This window comes from Monodon monoceros, unplaced genomic scaffold, assembly GCF_005190385.1.
Source record: "Monodon monoceros isolate NGI ecotype Baffin Bay Population unplaced genomic scaffold, NGI_Narwhal_1 Super_Scaffold_11, whole genome shotgun sequence".
Taxonomy (NCBI): domain Eukaryota; kingdom Metazoa; phylum Chordata; class Mammalia; order Artiodactyla; family Monodontidae; genus Monodon; species Monodon monoceros.
In genome coordinates, this window is record NW_021703767.1 from 93844019 (window position 1) to 93856206 (window position 12188).

The following is a 12188-nucleotide window of genomic DNA, read 5'->3' on the forward strand; positions in this document are numbered from 1 at the left end:
AACTGAACTGAATCCAGAACTTTCAAGTTTGCACGTAACTGAATGTAACAATAATATGCTTCTGATTTACAATTAAATAAAGGGAGAAAGAAATTGTGAAACATTTTCCTCCTAGTAAGAAATCTTTTTCTTGAAGTTGCTGGTCTGCCTGAGGCCCGAATTTCATCCAGGTTTTAAGCAGAGTATGTATCAGTGATTCCCAACTTTAGGTTTATAAGACCCCAGGGTCCCTCTAGTAATCTTTAAGATTTCTTATACTTTCCAAACAAAATGGATTTTAACTCATTCCTTAAGATATATTTACATACGTATATGTATAAATACAGAACACATTTTAAAATGGATGTATATGCTCCAAGGACTTAAACAATGATGACCAGTTGGGTGTTAAAACTCTGAAAAGGTAGGGAATCACTGACCTGGATTATCCCTGGAAGCCAGGAAGGAAAATAAAATAGTTCAGATTCTACAACTTTGCCTTTGTCCAAATAACACACTCAATGTTGGCCACTGGCTACGAGAGGGGTCTACAGAAGTCCATGCTTTGTTGCTAACCACTACTCTCAACTGCTTTTATCAACTCCCAAGATAAATTTGACCCTCTGGTCTAAGAACAAAAGGACAAAGTATTTGTTCACCAATAAGGAATCTCCCTAGTCATCTTATTTGCACATCAGTGTTTTCCCCCAATACCACAAATCTTTATTATCTCTACCTCTATAAATTTTACATTTTGAACTATATTTTAAAGTATAAATATACAGAAGTAATTACTATAGAGATTGATAACATAACCTACTATTTTCTTACAAACACACAACTGTGACTGATAAGTCAATGATATACTACTTTAAGGACCTCTCTTTGACAAGAGTTACTTGTAGCCAAAAAGTTGTATTTCATGAAAACTACTACATGATTCAGATGTTAAAAAAATAAGTAGTAATCCTAACTGACCTAAGGCCTAATTAGTCAAAATTAATGAAACCTTAATGTAGTTTAGAACACTAAGCATTCTAGGCAGTTTTAAATATTAGACATTGCAGAATCATCACTGAAAGAAGCCAATGGACCCGTAAATCTACTTTATCTCTAAATCTTTCTTCACAAAAATGTTTTACTCAAGTCCTCAGATGTCTATTGCAATGAGTTAAACTATCAGAAAGTGATGACGTTTAGGTATCTTAAGTATTTATATCACTTATAAAGTGTTGCTCATGACCCTGAAAAGAAAGCTAAAACTTGATTTCACAGTTCCCTCTCCCATTCTTTTGCCCAATTTTTATAGAGATGGCAACTTTTGATATCATTATAATTTGTTTCACATAGTCACTATGCAGAAAATGAAACACCATCACCAAACTGGAATACTGCTAAATAAACGTTTCAAATGGCTACAGACTTCAGAATATTCCTGCCACTTTGTGCTACCCACCTTCCACTGCAAGGTTAGTGAACTTTTGCTCCTGTGTGCCAGCTTAGGCGGGAAAGGACACTCGGGTGCGCAGCTGTGGGTGGTGAAGCTAACCGGCTCAGAGCAGGATCCCTTTACGGAATTGTACATAGCATATACCCTGAAAACAGACAAACAAATACAGTCAGTGACAGAGGTCCATCACAGAAGACCGGGGTTTTTATCTCAGCTTTGCCCCAGGACTTTCCACAGAGAACAGAATTTCTTATGTAGTACACACCATGACCCTTTTTCCTCTTTACTGGTCTTGTCCTGACCTAAATATGGTCAGCATTTTCAGGGGAAAATCATCCCAGCAGGTGATGTGCCTCAATGCATTCTCTCCTCCCACTAACTGTCAGAGCCACCCAGCCCCATTTAAGACAGGCAGAGTCTACTGACTGGAAAAGAACATGCTCAATAAGGAAATATACTTATTCCCCAAAATGGCCTCCAAGTATACATTCGAAAACCCATCAAGCCACTCTCTGGTTGACTTTGTCTGGAAAAAGGCTAAAAGTACAGATAAGGGTTGGGCCAAAGGAGACAAGAAGCAGTGATGAGAGTCCACAAACTGAGAGAGAGAGGTAGAAGTACAAACAACAAAGTAGATATCATCTTTGAACTTTTGATAATACTGCAGACACTTAGGTAGAAATAAGGACATTTCACACACAGAAACAGGCTTGCTACTGCCAAACGCATCTCTCTTCTAATTCATTAAAAACATGGTTCAGGTACAGTTTATCCATGTGAACATCTAACTCTTACACCTGGAGCCAAGATTAAGGGTGTGCATTCTGCACATTAAAATGCCTGGCTCGATACTCAACATATGGACCTGATTTCTCCAGAGAAGCTGTGAAAAAAGAAGCATATAACACACTATTATAAAACTACACTCCTTTCAAATAGCACAAAATAGGATTATGCTGATTTTTACCATCTTCTTTTCTACTTTTTCATTTTTTAAATATTGGGCATTAAAAAAAAACCTTGAAAACATACTCTTTTAAAAAGACAACAAAGGAATCTTTGCTGCCTAAAAAACATGCATGGATTAAGCTGTTCAGAATTTGTAAGTACATCAAGTCCTTAATTCTTAACAACTCTTTATGAGCTGCCATTAAAGACAGAAGAACACTCAGACTAGAGAGGTGAAGTAAATTTCCCAAAGCTACACAGCTAGAAAGTTGGATCAACTGTACTCAGTCATGGAGATCTAACTGCTATACTATATTCCCTACTGTCCTATTCATCCTGCAATCCACTTCCCCTCACTCTACCCAATGAATAAATAACAGCTACAGATAACATTATGGAAAATAGGACCTAACTGAGGAGAAAGGATTTTAAAAATCATACACCTGAAGTCCACCACAAAAAATTTATAGAGGCCATGCAAGTCAAAAGTCCTAACAGACATGCCTACCTTCCATTCTAAAAGGTAAAATACATATTTACTGGATATTTGACTTGTTTGCCTTAGGGGAGGACACCATGATATTTGATCCAAACAAAAGATACCTTTCATTAGGATGCTCTTCACCCAACCTGATGACAGAAATGCTCCTTTTTGCATTCACTGTAAGTAGGAACATGGTAACAGAAAATGAAACAGGAGAGTTGGCAAGATCATTTCCGTGTATCAGGACAGGTTCACTGGGAGTTAAGTTACTTAAAAATGAATCACAGAATGTTCCAGACATGGGCAGGGTTCCAGCCTGAACTTTAACAGATCAGTTGAATTCTCCAACTTATGGCTTATTGACTGTATTTTGCCCAAAATACGTGTGGGGGGAGGGAAGGAATATAGTGTTTTAAAATATTACCGCCACCTATGAATTAAAGGACATAGGCAACGATCACCAAAAAAGAGACATGCACTCCTAATGAGAGACCATGCCACTATCTATAAAATCCCTGCCAGAAAAACTGAACCTGTATCTGATTAAGCCTCTTCACTGCTTTATAGGAAACATGGAGAGAACATTATTAAGCAATACTACAGGATACAATCAGGCTAATTCACAGTGTGGAAAAGTCTACAGGACAAAAAAAAAATTTATTCCAACAAATAAATTGCAAGAAGAGAAAAAAGGGATGGAGGGAAAACCTATAGCTTAAAAGAAATTTAAGAGCTATAAGCCAAACACGATACTCAAACCACATCTGAATTCCAATTACAACAAACTGAAGAAATAAAACCTTCATTTTTAGGACAGTTGAGGAAATGGGAACAGTGTCTGGATTTTAAAGACATGAAGGAATTTACCATTTTTGTTTATTTTGGATGGGCATGGGGTGTGTGATGATGGTAATGTGGTTCACAGGTGAAATAATATGATGTCTGGACTTTACTTCAAAATAACTGTTGGGGGAGGGCATAGGAGAAGGCACCAAGGAAATAAAAAGTTGGGTGGTGGGTATATGAGAGTTCATTACATTACTGTCCACTTTTGACTGTAACTGAAATCTTCAGAAACACAAAGTTAAAAATTAAGCCAATGCTGAAAAAAATGGAGATCTCTCGTTTCAAAAAATGAACCTCTGCCTTCTCTTAAAAACCAGAAGTTCTAGCAACACTGAGCTGCAGACCTGAATGACGGGAATTAAATGAAATTGAGAGCAGCTCCCCCTTTAGATGGGCAGGTGCTGTCCAGTTGAGTCCCCACCACTCCCTACTGCTCCCTGGAATTGAGATTGCTTTTTCGCTGCCTTTTACCCAATCCTCTTTCCCCCCTTCCCTTCCCAGGAGGTATCTCATGTTGCAGTCACTAGGCATTTGCTTATGAATTCAGACTATACTCAGACAGACCAAGTCCTAAATATCCACAAAAAGTCAGCACCAAAAATCCACTGGGTAACAGAGCAGAGGAAAGGAGGTAGGGAAAGAGCCTGCCAAGGACTAGCAGACCACAGTTAGTTATCTGGGGAGAGCTGGACTCAGTCAAGTTCATTCTTTCTTTTCAATGAGATTCTTGGAGTCACAAATCCATACTTATCGGGCTAGAGAAACACGAGAGAAGGAGGCTCCTGACAGCCAGGTTGGGAGGATGACAGTAGGAACGAAGGAACCTGATAGCACAAGTAAAAATCTGGGGTACTTGAGGATGGACAGTTGTACGGGTCGGCAGGAGTTAGTGCCCTTGTCTTTAAACTCAGAGAATGTTATAGTCTGTCTAAATGAGGAGTCAATGCTCTGCACTTGTAAAAAGTCTGTCTGCAAAGGAAACAAGATCTATTTTACGTGGCAATATAAATGTGCAAACTTGACATGATATCTAAGTACCTCATGATTACATCTGTCAATTCAAATTGTTCAGTAAACAGATAGCAACTAATAACTGTGATAACTACCTGCTCCGCTTTTACCAGTAATTTTCACAGAAAAGTCTCTGTAAATGACATTACATTTTGAAGAATGTTGCAATCATGTTTCTCACATGATGGTGATGTGTTTTCTCTAAATACCACGATGTGACAGGAAGATCTGTGGAGTAGGACGAGTGTCCTAAGTTAAATATATCAGCAAACAATTCAACTCTTTTAGCATTTATACCAGCAAAGAGGAATACACTTTTCTAAGGATATAACTAATCTTGTGTTGGGTTTGCACATTTGTTTCAGTTTAAGTACCAACTAAATGTGTATGGAACAGGTGCTCCAAGAATTTCAGAAATTTGCCTCCCCTTTCCTCCAGCACGTCTGTAACATACCAGGAGCTGCAATTTCTAGTCAATAACACCTATTTCGTGAATGGACCTAAAGTCTGTCATGCAGAGTGAAATAAGTCAGAAAGAGAAAAACAAATACCGTATGCTAACACATATATATGGAACCAAAAAAAAAATGGTTCTGAGGAACCTAGGTGCAGGACAGGAATAAAGACGCAGATGTAGAGAATGGACTTGAGGACACGGGGAGGGGGAAGGGTAAGCTGGGAGGAAGTGAGAGAGTGGCATGGACACATATAAACTACAAAATATAAAATAGATAGCTAGTGGGAAGCAGCTGCATAGCACAGGGAGATCAGCTCGGTGCTTTGTGACCACCTAGAGGGGTGGGATAGGGAGGGTGGGAGGGAGACGCAAGAGGGAGAGGATATGGGGATATAAGTGTACGTATAGCTTATTCACTTTGTTATAAAGCAGAAACTAACACACCATTGTAAAGCAATTATACTCCAATAAAGATGTTAAAAAAATAAAATAACACCTATTTCATAACTCCACACTGAGCTGGTCAACCACATATTTTTGGAATTGTTTCATCACGTAATTTTTCTGGGAAATGTTATTACATGATATCTATCATCTCTCGGCAACCTCTTTGCCAAATTGTTTATGACAATGACTGGAAAACGGCCTCAAATTCTGCATTGAAATTGCTATCCATTCCAACACTCAAATTCCTGATTATCCTATCATTGATGAAAATATAAATTCTTGACTCCCACAGTAAAATGATTGTTTCAATGCGACTATTAATTATAAAACTACCAATTATAAGAGGAATATGTGGGCTTCCCTGGTGGCGCAGTGGTTGAGAGTCCGCCTGCCCATGCAGGGGGCGTGGGTTCATGCCCCGGTCCAGGAGGATCCCACGTGCCGCGGAGCGGCTGGGCCCATGAGCCATGGCCGCTGGGCCTGTGTGTCCGGAGCCTGTGCTCCGCGGCAGGAGAGGCCGCAGCAGTGAGAGGCCCGCGTACCGCAAAAAAAAAAAAAAAAAAAAAAAAAAAAAAAGAGGAATATGCTTTTCTTTGTATGTGTATAAATAAATGAATATATAAATGTTTGTGATTGTAAAGTTACATACTTATGCCTAAGTATTATAAAACAGAATGTTATTTATTTGTATGTATGTATGTGCTGGATTTTTCTCATTCCTCTCTCTTCCTCAACACACACACACAGAGGAGATTCTGCATTGGTCGCGTCATTCCATAACAAAATACCCTATATGGAAACACTGAATAAATACACTTTGACAATTACAAATTGATTCCTTTTAAACATTCAACCAACATTAAACCAAAAAAAGCAATCTGTGTAAGAACTGGGAAACTAATATAAAAATGATGACTTTAATAAAAATAACCCAGGACCCAACACCTAAATTTTTTAAATCAGCATAATAGAGGAATTATTGATGAATTACTTTCCTCAATCACTAGGAGAAAAAAAAAAGTGGTCGGAGAGATGTGGAACAATGACACGAAAATACATAGCAAAAAGTGAGGAAAATAATCTTTAAAACCTGAAATGTCTCAGGATACAATTTTCAATGTGGAATTTGGACTAAAGGGCATAGCAAGCACCAATCTGAACAGCTACATACACATAACCTATAGCACCATCTCAAGGATGCCACTGGTCTGTTAATAAATTATTCCCAATAACAGTGAGGTGATGGCAAGTAGAATTCAAGAACTCTTCTTGCCTAGGAACTGATGCCAAGCACTATACAGTTCAATGACAGAACTCCATGACTGAGAGGCTGTGGTTGTGTATGGTTGTGTATCTGACTGGTGAACTCTGACAATACTCACTAACATGAGGGAGGAAAAAACTGAAAATGAGAAAAAGAATTCCATAAAGATATCAAGCAAGCAATGTGAAGGGGATGAAATCAGAATAGCAAAACCAAAAGCAGCAAGAAAGGAGCCCTAGGTGAGATGTCAGTACCTGAGCTGAGAAAGAAACCTTTCACTCTACAGAAGAGTGATTTGAACAGACTTCTGCAGGCCTTTGTCAAAATGTGCACTATTAACAACTAGAAGGAGAATACAGCCTGCTTGACACTGCTAAAAGAAACATCTGTTTTCATCACTGGCTCTCCAGACTTCCTATAAGGCGACACTTTCTAAATTGGTAATGTACAAATGAATGAAAACGGTAATAAATATAATTGTTCATTTTGCAGCTGTACAGTAATGGAATTCGTTTGGAGCTTCTGTTGTGGAAAAGTTAGGAAATATTTCCATGTAGCTTTTCAAGGCCTTATAGGTGACTATTAAATTTAAAATTATATTTGAGGCTACTGTGTTGATAAAAGCTTACATTCCTGGAACTAAGATTTTGAGAATGTTAACTGCATCATAAAAAGAAATTTTTGCTCTGCTTTTTTCAGCTCCAATTATGATACATCTTTATCTCAATAAAATAATGAGTGGTATGGTCAAACTTCATCATGAAGTCCTTTTTATTATTAGTGTGGAAAATCTGCAACCACTTTGGAAAAACAAAACAAACAAAACAACATTTATAGGTGTTACAGATTTATAATAGATTTGCACATATATTTCATTTGCTCTCACACCATCTTTCTGAGGCTGGTATAGTTATTATCCTCATTTTATGAATGAGAAAACAAGGACATTGAAGCTTACATGGCTTGCCTAATCACATAACCTCAGTAAGTGCCTGAGTCATTAATTCCAAATTCCAAGGTCTGCCTAATATGTCATCAAGGTGCCTCCCAAAGCAATTCAAGGCAGAAGAGACTGACTCTACGTAGGGGCTGGAAGTGTTAAGAGTATTCTCTAGCTTGAAAAATGAAAGGCTGTATAGGGAAAGGGAATGAATGATCTATATGGACTGTGGAAGAGCCAGAGCAAAGTAACTACAATTGGGACTGTATGTAGACATTTTTCTTAGGAAAGAATGTTTTAAAAATACTAAAAGCGATGTGTTCTAGAAGATGGCGCAATAGAAGGACATACGCTCACTCCCTCTTGAGAGAGCACCGGAATCCCAAGTAACTGCCGAACAATCATTGACAGGAAGACACTGGAACTCACCAAAAAAGATACCCCACATCCAAAGACAAAGGAGAAGTCGCAATGAGATGGTAGGAGGGGTGCAATCACAATAAAGTCATAACCGCTGGGTGGGTGACTCACAAACTGGAGAACAATTATACCACAGGAGTCCACCCACTAGAGTGAAGGTTCTGAGCCCCACATCAGGCTTCCCAAGCTGGGGGTCTGGCAATGGGAGGAGGAATTCCCAGAGAATCAGACTTTGAAGGCTATAGGGATTTCATTACAGGACTTCAACAGGACCGGGGGAAAGAGAGACTCCACTCTTGGACGGCACACGCAAAGGAGTGTGTGCATCAGGACCCAGGGGAAAGGAGTAGTGACCCCACAGGAGACTGAACAAGACTTACCTGCTAGTGTTGGAGGGTATCCTGCAGAGGCAGGGGGTGGCTCTGGCTCACCGTGGGGACAAGGACACTGGCAGCAGAAGTTCTGGGAAGTACTCCTTGGCTTAAGCCCTCCCAGAGTCCACCACTGGCCCCACCAAAGGGCCTGAAGACTCGTGCTGGGTCGCCTCAGGCCAAACAACCAACAGGGAGGGAACTTAGCCCCACCCAACAGCAGACGAGTGGATTAAAGTTTCACTGAGCTCTGCCCACCAGAGCAAAACCCAGCTCTACCCACCACCAGTCCCTCCCAGCAGGAAGCTTGCACAAGCCTCTTTGATAGCCTCATCCACCAGAGGGCAGACAGCAGAAGCAAGAATAACTACAATCCTGCAGCCTGTGGAACAAAAACCACATTGAAAAACAGACAAAATGAAAAGGCTGGGGACTATGTACCAGATGAAGGAACAAGATAAAACCCAGAAAAACAACTAAATGAAGTGGAGATAGGCAACCTTCCAGAAAAAAGAATTCAGAATAATGATAGTGAAGATGATCCAGGACCTCGGAAAAAGAATGGAGGCGAAGATCAAGAAGATGTCAGAAATGTTTAACAAAGACCTAGAAGAATTAAAGAACAAACAAACAGAGATGAACAATACAATAACTGAAATGAAAAATACACTAGAAGGAATGAATAGCAGAATAACTGAGGCAGAAGAACGGATAAATGACCTGGAAGACAGAATGGTGGAATACACTGCTGCGGAACAGAATAAAGAAAAAAGAATGAAAAGAAATGAAGACAGCCTAAGAGACCTCCGGAGCCACATTAAACACACCAACATTCACGTCTACAATGTGTCCCAGAAGGAGAAAAGAGAAAGGACCTGAGAAAATATTTGAAGAGATTATAGTCAAAAACATCCCTAACATGGGAAAGAAAATAGCCACCCAAGTCCAGGAAGCGCAGAGAGTCCCACAAAGGATAAACCCATGGAGAAACATGCCGAGACACAAAGTAATCAAACTGACAAAAATTAAAGACAAAGAAAAATCATTAAAAGCAACAAGGGAAAAATGACAAATAACATACAAGGGAACTCCCATAAGGTTAACAGCTGATTTCTCAGCAGAAACTCTACAAGCCAGAAGGGAGTAGCATGACATATTTAAAGTGATGAAAGGGAAGAACCTACAACCAAGATTACTCTACCCAGCGAGGATCTCATTCAGATTCAACGGAGAAATCAAAAGCTTTACAGACAAGCAAAAGCTAGAGAATTCAGCACCACCAGACCAGCTCTACAGCAAATGCTAAAGGAACTTCTCTAAGTGGGAAACACAAGAGAAGAAAATGACCTACAAAAACAAACCCAAAACAATTAAGAAAATGGTAATAGGAACATACATATCAATAATTACCTTAAACGTGAATGGATTAAATGTTCCAACCAAAAATAAGACCCATAGATGTGCTGTCTACAAGAGACCCACTTCAGACCTGGGGACACATACAGACTGAAAGTGAGGGGATGAAAAAAGATATTCCATGCAAATGGAAATCAAAAGAAAGTGGGAGTAGCAATACTCATATCAGATAAAATAGACTTTAAAATAAAGAGTGTTACAAGAGACAAGGAAGGACACGACATAATGATCAAGGGATCAATCCAAGAAGAAGATACAACAATTATAAATACACACACACCCAACACAGGAGTACCTCAATACATAAGGCAACTGCTAACAGCTACAAAAGAGGAAATCGACAGTAACACAGTAACAGTGGGGGAATTTAACACCTCACTTATACCAATGGACAGATCATCAAGACAGAAAATTAATAAGGAAACTCAAGCTTTAAATGACACAACAGACCAGGATAGATTTAATTGATATTTATAGGACATTCCATCCGAAAACAACAAAACACACTTTCTTTTCAAGTGCACACAAAACATTCTCCAGGATAGATCACATCTTGGGTCACAAATGAAGTCTCGGTAAAGTTAAGAAAACTGAAATCATATCAAGCATCTTTTCTGACCACAATGCTGTGAGATTAGAAATAAATTACAGGGGAGAAAAATGTAAAAAACACAAACACATGGAGGCTAAACAATATGTTACTAAATAACCAAGAAATCACTGAAGAAATCAAAGAGGAAATAAAAATACTTAGAGACAAATGACAATGAAAACACGATGATCTAAAACCTATGGGATGCAGCAAAAGCAGTTCTAAGAGGGAAGTTTATAGCAATACAATCCTACCTCAAGAAACAAGAAAAATCTCAAATAAACAATCTAATGTTACACCTAAAGGAACTAGAGAAAGAAGAACAAACAAAACCCAAAGTTAGCAGAGGGAAAGAAATCATAAAGATCAGAGAAGAAATAAATGAAAAAGAAACAAAGAAAACAATAACAAAGATCAATAAAACTAAAAGCTGGTTCTTTGAGAAGATAAACAAAATTGATAAACCTTTAGCTGGACTCGTCAAGAAAAAGAGGGAGAGGACTCAAATCAATAAAATTAGAAATGAAAAAGGAGAAGTTACAACAGACACCACAGAAATACAAAGCATCCTGAGAGGCTACTACAAGCAACTCTATGCCAATAAAATGGACAACCTGGAAGAAATGGACAAATTCTTAGAAAGGTATAACCTTCAAAGACTGAACCAGGAAGAAACAGAAAATATGAACAGAACAATCACAAGTAATGAAATTGAAACTGTGATTGAAAATCTTCCAACAAACAAAAGTCCAGGACCCGATGGCTTCACACGTGAATGCTATCAAACATTTAGAGAAGAGCTAACACCCATCCTTCTCGAACTCTTCCAAAAAATCGCAGAGGAAGGAGCACTCCCAAACTCATTCTACAAGGCCACCATCACCCTGATACCAAAACCAAAGATACTACAAAAAAAGAAAATTACAGACCAATATCACTGATGAATATAGATGCAAAAGTCCTCAACAAAATACTAGCAAACAGAATCCAACAACACATTAAAAGGATCATACACCATGATCAAGTGGGATTTATCCCAGGGACGCAAGGAATCTTCAATATATGCAAATCAATGTGATACACCATATTAACAAATTGAAGAATAAAAACCGTATGATCATCTCAATAGATGAAGAAAAACCTCCTGACAAAAGTCAACACCAATTTATGATAAAAACTCTCCAGAGGGCTTCCCTGGTGGCGCAGTGGTTGGGAGTCTGCCTGCTGATTCAGGGGACACGGGTTCGTGCCCTGGTCCGGGAGGATCCTACATGCCGCGGAGCGGCTGGGCCCGTGGGCCATGGCCGCTGGGCCTGCGCGTCCGGGTCCTGTGCTCCGCGGCGGGAGGGGCCGCAGCGGTGAGAGGCCCGCGTACCGCAGGAAAAAAAAAAAAACTCTCCAGAAAGTGGTCATAGAGGGAACCTACCTCAACATAATAAAGGGTGTATACGACAAACCCACAGCAAACATCATTCTCAATGGTGAAAAACTGAAAGCATTTCCTCTAAGATCAGGAACAAGACAAGGATGGCCACTCTTGCCACTATTATTCTACGTAGTTCT

General features: G+C 39.2%; 1 protein-coding gene across 5 annotated transcripts in view; it reads right to left on the reverse strand.

Moving 5' to 3' along the window:
* The window catches only part of FNDC3B (fibronectin type III domain containing 3B), a 357581-nt gene that overhangs the window by 81834 nt on the left and 263559 nt on the right, over positions 1 to 12188 (reverse strand). For all 5 annotated transcript variants that reach the window (XM_029213894.1, XM_029213895.1, XM_029213896.1 and 2 more), the window contains one exon: positions 1436 to 1574. In XM_029213894.1, coding sequence (XP_029069727.1) covers positions 1436 to 1574 — 139 coding nt within the window. The remainder of the gene's footprint in view (positions 1 to 1435; positions 1575 to 12188) is intronic.